The sequence below is a fragment of the Hetaerina americana genome, unplaced genomic scaffold, assembly GCF_022747635.1.
Source record: "Hetaerina americana unplaced genomic scaffold, ioHetAmer1.1.p SCAF_24, whole genome shotgun sequence".
Lineage (NCBI taxonomy): Eukaryota > Metazoa > Arthropoda > Insecta > Odonata > Calopterygidae > Hetaerina > Hetaerina americana.
Window position 1 is genome coordinate 1,452,894 of NW_027286808.1, and position 19,721 is coordinate 1,472,614.

Here is a 19,721-nt window from a genome sequence, read left to right on the forward strand (position 1 = left end):
ACCTGATGATCATGTTGTCGGAGATGAAATTGATATGATTTCCGATGTTACACCAAAATTTCGACTTTGTATTCAATGAATTCTTGTATGCCACAAACATTATCAAAACCTCTTCAGAATTATACGGTGTGACAAATTAATATTCATCAGGTAATTTTGTAATTCCTGCATCAAAATATCCTGACACCTTAAAAATGAAACTGATTCGTAATGAATTAATACTTTCATTGGCACACAAAAGACAAAAGAATATATTACCCAAGAACTTCTTATGCACCACAAGGCGTTAAAAGTTAAGACCCAAGATGTACTGATTATGCAATTGGGAAAAAACTCCCAGCTTTAACATGGCATGCTGTCTCTCCTAAAGAATCATATTTTACAAATGTATAACTTTTTATTGATTTCATCACTGCCATTTTTGTAGGATGAAAATCTACATTTGACTAACATGGTTCTGCTTCACACACAGACTACTGAGCATTTTTGTAAAGCATTAATATTCCATAAAATTAATAAATCTAAACATTTTTCATAATATATTTAAAAACTTTCATGAACCTTTAATAATTTATTACCATTTTAAATTCATGCTAAGTATTTATCATTTCCATGCCTTCCACTTATACTCAAGCTGAAAATACTGGTGATGCTTTGGGCTGAGAGACTTAAAACTTATACACACAAACCACCGTGAATTCAAAGATAAGCAGAATGAAATGAATTCAGTTAAAATATAAGCATCACAATAGAGATAGTGTATGCTCTAGATAAGAAAATATGATTAATCTTCCATGTGCTTGGAAGTTCTCTGAGGTTATGATATTAATAACAAATCACAAATATGAAAAAAAAACAAAAAATGTACAGCAATATGGAATGCATCAATGAAAATCTTTTAGCAAGATATGATGAAAATCAAAGACTTCCATCCTAAGGGACTTATGGATAAAGTGAAATCACAAGATAGAATATTATGTGATGTGCGCGGGGCAGAAAATCTATCAATAATGTTCAAAAATAGTCTAAGTTCCTTGTATCCCAAGTGCCCAAAAAGCGAAGTCCTTCCAGAATATCATACACTGTAATAAATATATACTTTAATGAAATTACTACTACCAGATAATTGGAATTTGGTAGGAGTTAGCAAAGGCAATACCTTTGGTGGTTTTTATTGAGGAAGCCCAAATAGACAAGATCTCATACTTCAGTGTTAACTATAAATGCAGTCACCCTATCTCTTTAAGGTTTATACACTCCTGCAGACTTAATGAATTTCTATAAATAGATAATATGGTACTCTAAGAGAGGTATAAAAGTGTAAGAAGAGGCAATAAGTACATACATACATACATAACAATAGCACAATCATTTCTAAAAAGAATATTATTAACTTGCTACTAAGAGTGGACAGTGATAAAATCTATACAATAGCGACAGAGAACGGTGTTTTTTAGAGAAAAAAGTTTACATGACTTGAAAGCACTTACTTCCACCCAAGAGAGTTTTAATAACAGAGGTGAAAGAAAATTAATGACATGGAATGATATTGTGACAAGTGTCACAACAAACTCTCAGCTACTGAATAAAGAAATAATGTTACACATGAAGTAGTAATTGTTCAATTTTCAATAAAAGCTGTTAGCATTATTTAACTTCAAATACTTATAAGTATTAACTTCTTAAACATGTAATACATACATCAATTCCTTCATGCAAGATAAAAAAAGTGCGAGAAAAATGGAAGTTATTGCCAGCAACAGTGGAATCTCCATCTAGAGGCTTCACCGGAAGGTATTTCATTCCTCATAAGAGGAATTGATCTCATTTCAGTTTTCCAAGCCAATGCCTACAGACACACCTTATTCAACCAATGACCAATTCATATATAAACTGAATTTAAGGCCAAAAAATGTTCTCCTACTTCCGATACTAAAGTGGAGATACCAGTGCAGCTATAAGTAATATTTATAAATACTGATCAACAAGTCATTTCATAGAAATATAATGCCATTTAAATTTATTTTAGCCCACTATTCAGTGACATGTAATATTAATGGTCAATATCAAAAATTACTTGTGCCAATATTTGAAAAATATTTGCTTACATATGCATTTCTTAAAATATGAAAATGAGGCCTCAGCACCAAGATAAAAGTCCACATTGTAAAAATGTAAATGTATCACCTTTCTCCAACCGCCTTTACAATTCATTTAATGGCAGGTGGTAGCTAACCAATGAAAACTAGTATTTAAGATGTAAAAATTCAAAAATGTTTGAAGGACAAAACCTGAGACACAAATCCACCACTGCAATGTCATATTAGAATTCACATTTTTAAACTGAATACCATTGATAGGAACTGTTCATAATGAATTGTTATAAATCCATCTTGATCAGTATCATACTGCCGAAATGCTGATGTTAATGTCTGAAAAGGTAAAAAAAATCCACATGAGAATTGTGATGAATTCATGTCACATTCATCATAATATGCAATGAACATCAGTGCTTAAAAGTAGAATAAGAGCTAAAAAAAATTATGTTAAAATATAGGTCCATCAGTACCTCTTCATCCAAAATGAATCCATTAAAATTGGGACACTGAAGAGAATGTCTAGGGGGATCACCATGAAACCTTATCAATTTAGTAAAAAAACCTTTCTGAAACTATTATTTTTCATAATATCTTAGCTACTCTCCAGTACAACCATCAGATATCTCTCACTTCTGAAGGACCACCATTTAGTGTTGAACTTTCCCAAACCTCCCCTTTACATGGATTGAATGGCTAGGGCATTCTGATGACCCCTACAGCTATACTGGCAGGAGCAATGATAACTGCTCCCAGTAGGCTCACTTATGTCAGATAGTCCAACAGTGTGAGCGAATATTACCTTACCTGCAAAAATATTCGAGCCCTTTCCTAACAGAGTGTATACTTTTAAGAATAGATGTAAGGCATATATGTAATAATTTGATTGATGTGTGGTGTTTTATATTATATGTAATAGCGTAATTTTATTTTTCATTTATCTTTTTTTTTCTTGCTGATTAATGGCTGTAAATGGGATGGGGATTCACTTGTTTTGTTAAAGAGATTTGTGTTTTGAAGTCTGGTTTTATGTACTATCTTTTGAAATTATTTGGGACTTGTGTGCCACCTGACAATGTCTATTACCACATGTGTATTTTTAATAATAATAATAATATTAGTTTGTGCAGTATTGGTTCTCAGTGAGTCAGCTGCAAAGGCAAAAGATCCCAGTGGGGTGGCCTTTGAGTGATGGTGTCACATTAAAAACACTATTGAGGAAGGCAACAGGAAACCACCTCAATTATTACTTCCAAGAATATAATGATAGACAATATAGATCATACGAGTCCTGGCAACTATGGTACTCGGCCCAATCGACCATGTGTTGTGCCCGGAAGCGTGAGAAGCAAGGCTTCCATAGTCATCATCTCATAAAACCCTTACAAAAGAGACAGTAGCAGGACAGAAGATGCAGAAGAAGAAGACCAATTTAGTTAGAGATGGAACTTGAAAAGTTAGGACAATGTTGAGGACAGAAAATTAGAGAATATTAAGTGAGAGATGGAAAGGGGATACATAGATATTATAGGTCTATGTGAGGTGAGATGGAAGGATAGTGGGGATTACTGGAGTTATGGTTATAGAATAATATACAGCGGCAGGGACGAGAGCCAATGAGGGGTTACCATAACATTGAATAAAGGGTTAGAAAGAAATGCAGTAAATATAGAACAAGCAACAGATAGAATATTACTAGTAGAAATAAAAGCAGAACCGGCAAACTTGGTCATTGTCCAGTTATACATGTTACCAAGCAATCATAAGGAGGAAGAAGTTGATGTGATATACGATCAGTTAGAGACCATAACCGGGGCTTCCTACAGGGAAACATTTCATAGTGATGGGGGATTAGAATGCTACAAGAGGCAAAGGAAGAGACGATGATGAGGTGGTGGACCATGGTTTAGGTATGAGGAATGGCCGTGGAGAGAAAGCAATTTAGTTTCGTAGGAGACATGGTTTAGTCATCACCAACACTTGGTTTAGACACCACATAAAAGTAGGTACGCACGGAAAATGCCACATGACTCAGAAAGGTATCAGTTAGATTATATTATGGTAAGGCACAGATTCAGGAACAATGCAATCAATTCTCACAGGTTTCAGGGAGTGTATGCGGACTCGGACCACAATATAGTTGCTATGAAGTGAATTATCTGCTTCAAAAAGATAAGGTACAGTCAGCGGAAAGGAAATGGAATGCAGAATCATTAAATGGGTATACAAGGAAGGAATATGAGAAGGCTATATAGAGAACCGTGGATGACGGTATAGAGCAGAGTACTATAGAACAAAAATGGGAATGTATCAATAAAGGGATATTGAAAGCCACAAAAGAAGCTATAGGAACCGTTAAGGGGAAAAGGACAAGGAAGAACGAGATGATTACAAAAATAGATGAGAGAGCTTAGGTCCAAGCATACTCGATAATGAGATAGAAAGGTCATAGAGGCAGATGAAATCAAATAAGGGCATGGGAGTAAAGAACATTCCTGCAGAACTAGTAAAAGGTTTAGAAAAATGTGAAAGGAAGAGTCTATATGAATTGATTCATAGAATCTATGAGTAAGGCATCAGGCCAGAAGACTTTGTGAGATCAGTGTTAGCTCCTTTTCCATAAAAGTTAAAGGCTACATCATGTGAGGACTTCAGGACAATAAGTGTGATATCCCACGCAGCTAAAGTTGTTCTCAGGATCATCAACTAAAGGATAGAGAGGAGGGTAAATGATTACTTACAGAATGATAAGTTTGGGTTTAGGAAGGGGAGAGGTAAGCGTGATGCCATTGCAGTAATGAGATTATTAATCGAGAGGAATATACAACACAACCAGGAGGTATTTGCCTGTTTCGTAGATTTCAAAAAGGTGTTTGATAGAGTGAATTGGGAAAAACGAATGAGTATATTGCAGAAAATAAGAATAGATTGGAGGGATATGAGGCTAATTCGCAACCTGTACACGTCTCAGATTGCTCAGGTGCGAGTGCAGAATATAGAGCCTGGATGGACAGTGTTAGGAAGCGGTGCAAAGCATGGTTGCCCATTACCCGGTGATGTACAACGTATATGCAGAGTAAATGATTTAAGAGGATGGGAAGAACAGGAGATAGAAATGAAAGTTGGCCGGAACTTCATAATATCAGTTAGGTTTGCTGATGACCAAGCTTTAGTTTGTCAGTCAGCCAATGGGTAGCAAGCATTATTGAGTTAATTGGAAATTCAATTTGATAGTTTTGGAATGATAATCAATATTTATAAAATAAAGGTTATGCAATTTTCCAGAAAGAAAGAGGCTAAGCTTAACATTAAAATAGGAGGGAAAAAACTAGAGCAGGTAGAACAGTTTACATATCTCTGAAATGTTTTGGATTAGCGTGGTCCAAGTAGTAGGGACGTAAGGAGAAGAACTGAGCTAGGCAAAGAGGCTTTCACTAGGAGGAGGAAGTTGATGACAGGGACTTCGAGGATGTTAAGAAAAGACTCAGTAAAACTTTGATATGGAACGTAGCTACATATGGCATGGGAACATGGTCATTAAAGCAGGATGATAGGCATATATTGGAGGATTTTGAAATGTGGGTGTGGAGAAGGATGGAGAAGGTGAAGTGGACAGCAAGGAAAACAAAGGAGAAACTGTGAAGAGGGAGGAGAGATGACTGATGGGAGAAATCGCAAAGAGACAGGAAAAATGGATTCAAAGCATGTTAATTGGCAATGGGATATTGAAGACTGTGATAGATGAGAGAAGGTTAAGTAAGCAGAGAATGGACACGACAGGGATAGGAATGTTGGACGGAATGGAAGAAGCAAGTATACAGAGTTGAAGGGGGCTTATTGTAGAATAGGATGTTAGTTGGGTTTTGTTAGGAGAGACAGGAGAATTATTTGGTAGCTGTGTCCATCCAAAACCTACCTTAACTGCTAGATTACCAATAATAGCAGTATTTCCCTAATGCATCTAATCTCACTACCTTCACAAGTACCACCTTCTATCTCTCAAAATCAATCACAGTAATCGACTCGAAGGTTCGTTTGATAAGAGCCCACCAAGTACTAAAACCAGAGTACCTTGTAAATCGGGATTTCCTCTCCTTGTAAACTACTTTTCAATGCGAGTGGCTGAATCGCAGTCTCATACATGAAAGTAAGAGGAGTGCAACTAACTCCAGAACTCATTGAATGTCAGTTTAAAATCACAGTTACCAATCCAAAGGTCTGTTTTGATAAGCGAGGAGAGCTCAGCCAATACTTAGCCCTGTGCGACATGTGAAATTTACAGTATTTTCCCATCGATAACGCGATAATATACAAAAATGTTTAGATGATCGAAAAAATTACGATGCGCGTTATGCAATGAAAATTGAAAAAATCCAAACACTTGCGTATTTTCACCCACACACACACGATATAGACATATTTTTACACACACTATGTAAAATTTTTACGCGCATACATTTGTATATACATATGCGCGGCCTCCATACACGTTCAAGATAACTATGGAGCCCTGGGCGCGCGGTATCTATACACATTCATGAGAACTACGTTCTAAGTTCTACTACGAACTAAGTTCTGGGTGCGCGTTATCGATGGGAACATACGGTACACATCAGGGTAACAAGGCAAGCCAGTTCCCTTCCATGAGACGCCTGTGGCTTCTAGCACAGCTTGGACGAAGCTAAGGATTCCCAGAGGCGTCCCCGGAAAGGAAACTGGGATCCTCAAATCAATGCGTTCGATCCACTACATTTCCACGTCCCGTGAATTTCTCTGTATATATTTTGAGAATTATTATGAATATCCAATTATATATAAAATCGGTCAATACAAAAAGAGTGACTTACGTGAAGTACAATACAGCACTGGATAAAATCGTCAAAATAAATTGTTCCTCTTCCTGCCCTATCATATTTCCTTACCAGCAGACCAACTAACTGATCGGAAAGGCGATAGCCAAATGTTGTTAGGGCAATTTTTAGTTCATTTTGATCTATATTTCCGGAATTGTCACGATCAAAGCTTTTAAAACAATTTTGCCAGTCAGTCACGTACTTCCACAATGCCCCGAAGTCTTCGAAACTTACGGTTCCTCGGCTCTGTTTATCGAACATTCCTGGAAAACAGTTCATAACCTATACGTACATCCATAATTTATACGAAAATTAAAAGAATGTTCATAATAAATACGTTATCGATAGCATTTCACTTAAACAAGGTCACAATATATTTACCTATCATTAACCTCACAGTTTCTGGGTTAAATGGTGTCCAGGTACCATTGGAAAGAGCTTGCTGTAATTCATTTGCGGAAATATATCCACTGCGGTCTTTGTCAACACTATAAGTAAACGACAAATACAATATTGTTCGAAAACAGACGACACAAAGGCAACTTTGACGAAGTATGAGTAGGCAACTCACATACCGTTGAAATATGTCCCATAAGAATTCTCGGCTTGGCATACTGGATGCGAACTGGGCCATGGCGTACGTATATTTCTACTCGATCTGAAAGTCAAAATGTTAGATGACTTGCTAGGAAAATACTAAACGGTAGATATGTATGCGATCTCTGCAGACGACAAATGGTTTTAAGGTATCCATGTCATTAATTTAAGTTAATTCATTCGAATTAACCGATGATGCTAAAGAATGCCCTCAACATATTCACCAAAACTATAATACCTTGGGAAAAATGATGAAATTGTCACACCTCTTTAAACTTGAAACACCGAGCTAACACACAATCACGCGATGTGGTCTCGATGTTCACACGAATTGAAGATAGTGGATACAAGGTTTGGAGACAACGCTGAGGGGAGACTGACTTTTCTCCCGCTTTTCAATGTTCTCCGAATGGCCGCGTACAAAAAAAAGCGCTGTGCGCCAACATTTGGTCGGGGAATAGTGTCTTCACAGGTGATACCCAATTTCGCTTTAATCTGCATCTTAGTAGAATGAATGGAAAGATAAGTTTAACTTCATTAGATAAGATTTCATTTAGAAACATCGGTACCCGGGGAAACATATGAGGAGCCAGAGCCACCATATCAAGCACCGTCTAATGATCATGATGGTCCTGATTAAGTACCCAATGAAGTTCTATCAAAACCACCAAATTAATCATTTTGAAGATTTCTTTTCCAGATTTGACCGAGTAAATATGTAATGAGCTCATTCGGCATGTAATTACCCTCAGAGGTATGAAGACCATTTTCTTTCTCAAAGTTCCTCGGGAAGGACTTTTATACAAAAAAGCAGATTGCGATAACTAGGTAGGCATGGCGACATTATTGTGATTTGATAACCCTCGATGGTGATGTAATCACACGATTGTCCTCTGGAAAACTACAGGTACTAGTATAAACAATAGACTTTATTTATTGAAGCTTTTCATACAATCAATAGAAGCACAAAATTGTGCCAACCTTAAAGAGTTGCCCTTCAGTAATGTTGATGTTAGTATGGCCGTAGTAGGGGAAAGGGTTCAACTATTTCTGCGAAGAATATTTTTGTTGGTCATTTTTTCAGAGAAAATTAATGCGTTCCGAAAAATAGGGAGATGGAAGAGTGCCCAGGAGGTATTTTCTCTTTCCTCCTGGGTGAGAAGTTCTCATTTGGCCACTTCAATGATACTACTAACGCAGTAGTCTATGCCATTAATTTCCCAACGAGGAGCTTTCGAGACTCCTCTTTTCCTCAATCTTGGATATTTTCCAGGACGCATCATGAAAATATTAGGCGCCAAGCGTATCGCCAAAAGAATAAAATCAGTTCGATCAAAGTAGTCTAACTTTTAACAAAATTATGCAGGCAGGTAGTCAATTGCCATTGATTAATTAAAAATGAATTCCCAAAGAAAAACCGCCTCTCTCAACTCATTTCCTTTTTGCTGTAAACTGAGGTCGTTTTCCCATGGGAAAGTAAATCGAAAGATCCTTACTTCACTAAGATATTCGATAATGTTCCTCTTTGTAAGGAGCATGGAGATAGAGGTAGTGCATGTTCATAGCGGAGAGCGTGGTTACCATTCTTTAGTAATAAGACAGCTAGCGCCTTTAAACGGAAATGTCATTTGGAAAATTTGGAGTAAGTATCTGTCGACACCAATGTATCTCGGCCCGTGTATTTCAATCGACAAGAACGAAAAGCACGATTAGTTTCCGGTAGAGAAAACAAATGAAATACTTCCGGTAGCAAAAGCCGCTTCTTGGCCTGGTACTCCATTTTGAAGAATAATTCTGTGAATGATTCGTTAAATTGTAAATTAAGTTCTTATTCAAAATGAAACTCGTGAGGTGAGTGTTCCGGTGATGTATTTGCTGTAAATTATTCTTGAATGAAAATAATAATTCCTTCATAAGTGCCAAATTTCTTCGCCATTCATTTAAATAATGAGCCGCACTTTGTCATTTGATAAATTTCGTAGTCATTTTTCTTGTAGCGATTAATGTGTGCTTAGGCAAAATGGAAACGTTGCTCATATATCCGTTCCAAACAAAGTTTAGGTAATATGCCAACGGTAAGCATTATAATTAAATTTCTCTTTGTCAACAGGTTTCTTATGCGTTTGAGCCACGAAACGGTAACGATCGAGTTGAAAAATGGAACACAAGTCCACGGGACCATTACCGGTATGTATTACATTTTTTGTTATAATTAATTGAATACTTTGAGAGCTATGGAGAATATTTCAATTTGAATTACATTTACTTTGAAACGTTCAGGTGTTGATGTCGCAATGAATACCCATCTGAAAGCAGTGAAGATGACGATTAAAAATAGGGATCCTGTGCCGTTGGAGACATTGAGTATTCGTGGAAACAACATCAGATACTTTATTCTCCCTGATTCTTTGCCCCTAGAAACCCTTCTCATTGATGACACACCGAAGGCTAAGGCAAAGAAAAAGGAAGCCGCCAGAGGTAATCAAATGTTGACACTTTTTTCATCACTTACGCACAGTATTTGTACAGTGAATGGTATTTCATGGTGTTAGCTTTGTTAAGTACGCGAAACGTGTGTATTAAATAATGGTCGTCTGTTATGCATACCAATAGGTCGATGAATTAAGTCTCAATTTTCTTGAAGTAAACTATTACATGTGGTATCTATTACGTCTGTTTTGTACTCATGGCAGTGTACTCATGCGACGTAAATTTTCTAACCTTGAGAGGAAATCTTATTTGTTGAGAAACTTGCACTTCTTTGTTGTAGCTGGTGTTAGTTGGCCGTAGCACTGTGGTTGTGCATGAATACTTTGGCGAATCGGTTTTTTCCAGACTTAATAAATGTTCAAGAATAAAATTATTTATTCGCAATTAAAATGCAATGTGGAATACACGCTATCAATGTTTGAATATAGTTGTGGGATTAATTTAGTTAAGTCCAACCATACTTAAGGTCCATCTTCAATATCGCATACTTCCTCTGTAGCTTAACATCCTCTCTATCGAGTCTTCAACATTACATCACCAATCAGAATGCTCTGCATCTATTTTTTCTAGCCTCCTTTGGATTTCTACCAGCAGACCTCTATCCTCAACCATCATATGTAGGACACCCTCGGTTGATTTCCTTTCCGTTCACTTCATCCTTTCCATCCTTCTCCACACCCACATTGGAAGGTTTTTCCTAGCCTTTTTTTTAACATCCTTACTCAAAGTCTCTATCATCAACTCCCTCCTCATTTTGGAAGCTTCTTTGCCTAATGCAATTCTATATCTTAGGTCCCTACTACATTGACCATGTTGGTCCTGAACATTTCTGAGATCGGTAAACTGTTCCACTGTTTTTACCCTCCTATTTTAAAGTTTAACTTATCCTTTATCTTTCTGGGAAACAATGCACTCTTAGCAGATGACTCCGTAACAAGTTAATATTGTGACATTTTGTGCAGTTTCTTGGAATTCACATTACTCTTGTTTACATTTATTTTATTCATACCTATGGCACTGACTTCCCAATGTACTTTGAAGAGTTCGCAAAATCTTGGCTGACTGGTAAACTAAAACTTGATCATCCATAAACCTAATTGAATTTACGAATTCCCCACTGTCTTTTATATCGATCTCCAGTTCTTCCCATGCCTCTTTAATAATTTCCTCCGCATATATGTTGACCAGCACAGGTAATAATGGACAACCTCATCTTACTCCTCTCCCCAACACTACCCATTCTGACTCTATTCCTCCAATCTGCTCCTATTTTCAACAATCCATTCATCAATTCTAATCAATTTACTCCATCAAAAGAGTTCCATATTGATGTAGAAACAGTGTAATCTACTCACAGAGGTTCCAGTTTGCCAATGTCGGTTACGGTCATAATGTTTGTCATGAAATGCAGCTTATAATTCCAATGGATTAGGAGTGTGAAGAAGGAATTTTGCCAGAACATTTATCTCAATTTGATCCCCATTTGGCCTTAATTTCACATGCAATAAAGTTAATTTTGAGTTCTTTGGTTCTTGGCTCAACATTATGAAAATTCATGATAAAATTTGAAAAATAAAAGCTGTAAGTTTCACTTAACTTTATTTGAAGTGACCGGTTTTGTCGAAAAGTCAACATTATGAGCACCGAATGCAGGATTTTTGCCATGCACATATGTGCACATGGATATGTTGGGAGTAGTTTTTAGAATCATCAGTTGTACCTGTCTATCAGGCAAAACTGTCAAAGCAAAGATTATTGGCTTTAGAAAGAGGAGAGGAATCCAGGATCCCATTGCGGTAATGAGAAAGTAAGTGGAGTGTAATCAGGACGTGTATGCTTCAAGTTTTTTAAAAGTAGTCAACCATGTTGAGTGGATTAAGTAAATGGAAATTTTATAGAATATCAGAGTTAACTGGAGGGGTAGGTGATTTGAAACTTGAATATGAGTTATGTGAGGCCAGTAAAGATAGTGGAGGGAGAATGGGTATGGGCTATAATAGGAAAGATAGTGAGACTGGTTTGACCATTATTACAGGTATATTTCAAAATACATGCTGAGGTTAAGGGTGGCATAAGAAGGGCTTGAGCTTGGTAAATTGAATGGCAAGATGATCGAGTCAGTTTGGGTCCATCAATTCAGATTTAGTGCAACACATGACAATTGGAATTAAATTTGAAAAAATGCACATTAATACATTTTTGGGAAAAAGGTAATTCCCTCCCATTAAAGTTACAAATTGAAACAAACTGAAATCGCAAGGGTAGATTCCTTTATATACTTGGGTATTAATTACTCACTCACAATCTGTCCTGGGGAAAGCACATCTGAGAAATATGCCGTCGTGCCAATAAAAAATTGGGATTTGTAAAGAGAGTGTTAGGTAAATGCGACGAAAAAGTGAAGTTTCTTGCCCTAGTCAGGCCCCACCTAGAGTATGCTGCCAGTATATGGGATCCTCAAAAGATAAATTTGATTTCGGAATTAGATCGAGTTAAGCAGAGGGGGGCTGGATTTGTTAAACATTGTTATGACCAGCATAGTAGTGTAACTACTTTGCTAGAAAATTTAGGGCGGAATTCCCTTACACAGTGGCGTTTATAATATAGATTAAACTTATTAAAACATTTAAAGATGGGTCCCTTACTGATGACATCAAGAATATAATACAAACCCCAACGTATTACGGTCAGAGGGAACACGAAAATAAGATTAGGTAGGGAGACTGCAAGACTGACATGTTTATAATGTCATTTTTTCCAAGAATGACGAGTTCAGAATGCTTGAAGTCGAAATCCCCCAGGAGTCAGTTCGACACAATAAGTATTAACCGAAAAGGTAGGGGCTGCGTGAGGTTATATATATATTTTTTGTAGGCTTCCCACCAATTTGAAAAACCTTAACACCCTCATGCCTTACCCTTTCCTCCTGGTGTTGCACCCCCTGCCAGACACCTTTTTGATGGTGCGCAGGGTGTTGATGTAGATTTCAGGTTTACTAATGACCAAGCAATGGTGCGTCAGATGGCCAAGGGATTGCAGTTATTATTGAATGCGTTACAGGAACAATGCAAGGGGTACGGAAAACAGAAGCAATGAGATTCCCAAGAAGTAGGAAAGCTTAATTAAACATTAAAGTGGGAGGAAATGAACTAAAGGAGTTTATATATTGGTGAAATATCATATTTATTGCTGTTTAAGTTTACTGGCCTCTTAAATTATCATTTTTTCCTCCTTAGCAAGATCAGGTCCCATATCTTCTACAATACTTTATCTAGATATGTGGTATATCTTCTATTAGGGTTTTATGATTTAAATTAACATGCTAATTGAAAAAAATACCCTTTTGGTTTGTGGAGTAACATGCTAATTGAAAAAATACTCTTTTGATTTGTGGAGTAGTAAGATTTTAATAAGTAATATTCTTCATTTCATTTAAATAATGTGTCATAGGCACTGATATAGCAGTGCATTGAGTATTTCCTAACCATGGGCAACCAAGGAATTAATAAAATTGATCATGTCTTCAGAGTAAGTACAAGCACCAAGTAGGTGAATGGTGTAACAATGAAAGTAAATTGTTTGTGTAATTCAATTTTTTTTACCTTAGTGAGCCAGACTGTCCCCTGAGGTCTTAAAGTCACTTGACTGTATCAGGGTCCATGGAACTTATTTTCTCTTCAGGTTACAAAGGCACATCTGTGTTCATTACTCAGAAGTACATGTCTCTGCAATTCATTTCAATCCTTGAAGTTGGTAGATATGTAGTTGATCGTGTTTGATACCTGAATTGTACTTAGTTTCCATTATTAAAATAGAAAGAAAGACTCGTACTTTTCCACAGATTTTATTATACGGTACAACGCGTTTCACCGACTTGCGGCATCATCAGGTACAAATTTGCAAAACAGACAGAGCAAGCATATATACCCTCAGGACAGAGTGGGGGCGGGGAGGGTTGGAAGGATTTGAGGGGGGTGGGGGCTCGCAGGTGCGTTGATGGATTGTTTTGACCATTTCCAGGCTAATTTCTCGGAGAGGAGTGGGGAGGGGTATGGGAATAATTCCCAAGTCAGTAAAACGCGTTGTACCGTATAATAAAATCTGTGGAAAAGTACGAGTCTTTCTTTCTATTTTAATAATGGATATCAATTACTTTCACGAAGTGAAGCCTGAAACAATAGAATATATATGTACTTAGTTTGTTACATAGTGTTTTAATTAACCCTTTTCAGACATTTTTGTCTGGCTGAGAAGCACTAAGGGGGGATTTCTCTGTATGACCCTTGTAGCTCATCCATCTGGTTAAACTAATTAATCTTAAGGGGTGTGTGGAAATCCCCCCTGTACTGAAATCAAAATTGAGATACCTGGGTTGACGGACAAGGATGTTGCTGCACAGCTACCCTTAGCTGTTAATTGTTTTGTATGAGTATATTATGTGAAATAAATAATTTTTTTCCAGGAGCTGGAAGAGGTCGTGGAAGAGGCAGAGGAAGGGGTAGAGGCAGAGGAAGAGGCCGAGGTCGTCGATAGTGCAACTGTGTATTGTGGGACAAACTTAAATGTGGTTCAGGAAATGGTTTCCTATGGAAGATACTTCGCATTCAAAGTTTGCCATTCAGGCATTATATTTGAAAACTGGAACATTTCAGTGATGTGTGACCACTTAAGCTTTGAAGTTGTCATTGAAGGAAAAATATTTTATTGAGAGACTTTTCTTTAAGTGGAAGAAAACCTGTTTTCCAATAATTCTTCATGTGGTATGTCTTATAATTCTAGGACACAGCAGGGAAGATGTGACATTTTGAAAGGCATATGAAAACTTTTCATATGCACCGAATTTAGGTTTTTGTATTTTCATTACTGTAATGATGTCCTGTAACTCAGGATTAGCCAATGGCAGTGTAAATGTTTTTTTTAATAAATGCTATTAATAGAGAGTGAATGCAAACCTGTCTTTTCTATTGAATTCAAATAAATCTCCTTGGAGTTTATTGAAGTGGTGATGATATAGTTGGGAAAATATCTATTTATTTATATCGCAAAGAATTGCCACTTTTATGAAGTTAAAAATTAATGAAAAGGTTGATCGGAAGAAGATGTTATTCCTTATCATTGATATTATAAAAAATTTGGACATCACATGTTCATTAATTTTTTCTGGCCAAAAATGCCATCCCATAGTCCACCCATGCCCAAGGATCTCTTGACAAGTAACAGAAAAAAAGCTTCAACTGCTGTCATATCTTTCTTAATCATTATATTGGATCCGAATATGCACAACTTCATCATTTACTCCAGAAAGTAATCTTATTTCTAATGAGCGAAGACAATTTACCACACAAATCTCAAGGATTAGCTATGACTATTCCTTATTTTTTTTAAATTTGTGTAACAAAGCAATTGCCTCACTCAGTCATCAATTTCTCCATGGTCATGTATTTGTATATCAGGGGCAGTAAAATGAAAATCAAACACCCCCTACAACAACCAGTCTGCGTACCAAAAAGGACATAACCCAACAACTGTATGTGCCTGTGAGTTGCCACAATGAAGTTCTCCTATCACAGCAATTGCAGTATCAATACATAAAAAGCTGGCTTTTAGCAGACTGTGTTATGGCGGGTGTTCTGTCTCCATTTGGCTGCCCCTAGTACATATGTACTACCCACCAACCTAAGAAATATTTTTTATGATCACTAAGGCCTAGTGGCAAAAATTACTCCCAAATGCACTCCATAACTGTAAACATTCTCCATAACCCCATAAAATTTGAGAGTGATACTATCACTTACCTTGACTTGGATTTCAACCTATATCCAGGGTAGTGCTTCAGTCCATTATACTACCATGTCCTCTTTCAATCAATATTTCTATGATTTTAAAAGAATAAGATGAAAGGAAAACTACTCCGCATTGGAGATTGAAAATCATTGTAATGCAAGCATAGTATCAAAGACAAATAAATTAAGAACGTTAAGCATGCATTGTTATGCTCAAGACTATTAATCTAGAGCACAACAATAATAGAAAATCTAGGGCATGCTACAACATCAGTTTTAGTGATGAGAAAGGCAGTTGGGCACATCATGGCCCAATCAGTCAAGTTGAACAATGCTCACTGTCAATCTCTTGAAGCATTATTCCTCTAATTGTTTTTCTTTAATGCTCTCATGCATCTGTGCCCATCATGATGAAGTTTTTTTTTCGTTTGCATTCATCACTACCATGCTTCTTCCTTTGCGGCAATCATAAAATTTTTATTAACTTTTCTTTTGTCACTTCACTGAAAAGTAACGAGTGCCCTCTGTCTCATTTTTGTTTCCTTTTCTTCTAATAGTTATTACTTCCCCTACTGTCTCAGCTTCCCTAATCACTCCCTTTCCCCTTAAACCAAATTCTTCTTCTTTTCCAGGGCACCATTCTTGCATCATCCCGCATTGATACGTTTGAAAAAATTGGCTACCATATGGATCAAGCAGTGGTATTCTCATGTTGAATTTCTCATTTCATTCAGTGCCATTGAATGCTCCCTCGGGAAAGAAATTAAGTGCCATAAAATCATGGTAAACCATTGTCATCCTTGAAATTAGCACTTTTTCTGCAAATTTATTGTCTCAGTCAACTTCATGGCATTTACACAACATATTGAAATGAAAGGTGTGTGCAATTACAGTGATGTACCTTTCATTTAAATTTTTCTTGCACTCCACCAGCCTCTCCAAGGACTGTATAAAAAATTAGAAATAGTTTAATTAATCACCATAAAATATTCCAAAGCAAGGGGCACTCGGCATCAAAATTTGAATTATCATTCTAATGATGCCTTTATTGTTTTCACTTGATTCCTGTCATCTAGCATCCAACATAGAAATTTGGCTATAGGGAAATACATAAACTGAATTTTATACTTTGAAATAGTTATTAAAATGCCTGTTGGCCTAGGCACTTATAATTCCCAAATTAACGCAAAATATCAATCATTACGCATCTCATTTCATTCGATACTTTAAAATATACATTTTCACAGGAAATAATATGAAATATAAAATCTTGTCAAGACAAAATGATGTTAACTCAAAAATTTCTAATTTGGACTTTTAAAACCCTCTGTATTTCTTCATCTACATTAAATTTACATTGAAAAGAGTTAGTGTGCTGTTCTATTGAGCAACATTATATTTTATAGTACATTTGTATGTTAACTTCATGGTTGCTCCCACTGAGTCACATAGATAAAGCCACATTCATCAAGATGTTAGACTTTAGTAGATTATTTGGTTGACATATTACTTTGTACAACTCTAATTCAATGGTAGCCTCACTAAGTCTCCAATGAGGTTACCTAAATCTCTCAACTCCTACCCATTTTGTTTATTTCCCTTTCCAAACTTATTTTGAGAAACTTTTGTTAAAATTTCATAGAAATAGCCATATTTATTTATACCCATATCCAAAGTCTTTCTGAAATATTAAATGAAACCAAGAATGCATGATTACCAGGTTACTTTTGATTCAATTAAATTGATTGTGGTCAACAATTTATTATGATTTTATCTTTTTCTGTTTGATACATGAAGAGAGAAAATTATGATGGTTAAGACTACCTGCATAAACCAATGGCCCTTTTTGGAGTAGTAGTAGTTTTTAGGGGAGGCGACCGACACCTAAGGTCATTTGCGCCATAGGGGATGGACAGGAAAGGATGAAGGGTGGAGAGAAACCCGGCGTCGGCATTAGCCAACAGGGTATAAGACAACAGGGAAAACATAACAGCTTTAAAAAAAGAGGATGGGACACTAATCGTTGATGATAAGGAAAAGGCTAATGCGTTTAATAATTGGTATGCAAGTGTATTTAAGGTTATGGTAAATAAAAAGGATCCTGTAGATTCATCTCTGAGTCAACAAGGAGGCGAAAAAATATTAAATACCAAAAGTATTAAAACGACGAGCGCAGAAATTTATAAAAAAATTATGAAAATGAGGGCAAATAAATCAAAAGGGACAGATGGTATCTCAATTGACTTGCTTAAATTGGGTGGTAGTGTAGTTTCAAATTATATAAATCATTTATTCAATGTTACCTTAAACAATAATGCCCTGCCAAATGCTTGGAAGGAGGCATATGTTACGCCAATTTTCAAAGGAGGAGATAAGGCACTAGTTGATAATTATAGACCGGTAAGCTTGACATCAGTTGTATGCAAGCTATTAGAAAAGATAATGGCTGATTATCTCTGGGACTTGTGGGAGAGTGAGAATTGGTTGTATAGTCGCCAATACGGTTTTAGAAAAGGGCACTCTTGCGAAACTCAGCTATTAGGGTTCTGCCAAGAAATGTTCGATGCTATGGATGCGGGAATAGAGGTGGATGCTATAATAGTCGACCTGTCAAAAGCCTTTGACAAAGTTGACCACGATCGCTTAATGCTTAAGATGGGCCAATTGCCACTACACTCAGATGGAAGAGTAATCTCTTGGGTCAGAAATTTCATGGAAGGTCGAACACAAAGGGTCAAATTAGGAGAAGTGTATTCTGAAAAAGCAAGGGTAACATCGGGAGTCCCACAAGGAAGCGTACTTGGCCCGCTCTTGTTTTTAATATATATAAATGATCTCCCAAAAAATATTAATTCTCAGATTAGACTTTTTGCAGACGACTTTATTATCTACAGGAAAGTCGAAAATGACAGAGACCGTGACAAACTTCAAAGGGACATTAATAAAATGGCAGATTGGGCGACAAAAAATGGGATGGATATTAATGTTAGCAAATGCAAATCCATCACTTTTAGCAATAAGGTAAATGGAAACAATAGGGAATATAAATTCTCAGAAAATGTCATTCCTAGAAGTGATACTGTCAAATACTTAGGTGTACATTTAACTAAGGACTTAGGGTGGGGGCTAAATGTGGAGTACATCTATTAGAAAGCTTTCAAAACTCTTCATTGGGTAATGAGAAACCTCAAAGGGAGTGTTAGAGCAACCAAGGAGAAGGCTTATCAGACCCTAGTAAGACCAATTTTAGAGTACGCTTCTCTTGTATGGGACCCTCATGAAGAAGGTCATATTAAAAAACTGGAAAAGGTGCAAAGAAAGGCTGCCCGATATGTTCTAGGGAAGCATAGGAGGATGGAGAGTGTGTCTGACATGCTAGAAACGTTGGGCTGGGAACCTCTAGAAACTAGAAGGAAAGTAAGCAGACTTTGTGGAATGTTCCGAATTCTGAAGGGGGAGAAAGCTTGGGCAGATCTCAGGAAAGAGGCGGGGAACCCAAATTTTATAGGCAGAAATGATCACAAATTTAAGATAAAATGCCGGGCACAGAGAACAAATAAAAAAAAATTTTCTTTTCTAAATAGAACAATTGTTGAGTGGAACACCTTACCTGCAAAAATATTCGAGCCCTTTCCTAACAGAGTGTATACTTTTAAGAATAGATGTGAGGTATATATGTAATAATTTGATTGATGTGTGGTGTAATGTATTATATGTAATAGCTTAATTTTATTTTAAATTTATCTTTTTTTTTCTTGCTGATTAATGGCTGTAAATGGGATGGGGATTCACTTGTTTTGTTAAAGAGATTTGTGTTTTGAAGTCTGGTTTTATGTACTATCTTTTGCAATTATTTGGGACTTGTGTGCCACCTGACAATGTCTATTAGTTCATGTGTATTT

General features: G+C 36.5%; 2 protein-coding genes across 2 annotated transcripts; one reads left to right on the top strand and one right to left on the bottom strand.

Moving 5' to 3' along the window:
- Positions 1–1,156: 1,156 nt before the first annotated feature.
- Positions 1,157–7,883, bottom strand: Alg-2 (Apoptosis-linked gene-2). Its single transcript, XM_071586657.1, has 5 exons — positions 7,785–7,883; positions 7,525–7,607; positions 7,331–7,437; positions 6,944–7,212; positions 1,157–2,432 (listed from the first exon to the last, which is right to left on the bottom strand). Exons 2-5 carry the CDS (start codon positions 7,581–7,583, stop codon positions 2,331–2,333), a joined length of 537 nt encoding a protein of 178 aa, XP_071442758.1. The 5' UTR covers positions 7,584–7,607; positions 7,785–7,883; the 3' UTR covers positions 1,157–2,330.
- A 1,406-nt stretch (positions 7,884–9,289) lies between these two features.
- On the top strand, positions 9,290–14,976 carry SmD1 (small ribonucleoprotein particle protein SmD1). Its single transcript, XM_071586645.1, has 4 exons — positions 9,290–9,397; positions 9,657–9,733; positions 9,827–10,024; positions 14,499–14,976. Exons 1-4 carry the CDS (start codon positions 9,384–9,386, stop codon positions 14,567–14,569), a joined length of 360 nt encoding a protein of 119 aa, XP_071442746.1. The 5' UTR covers positions 9,290–9,383; the 3' UTR covers positions 14,570–14,976.
- The last annotated feature ends 4,745 nt before the right edge of the window (positions 14,977–19,721 follow it).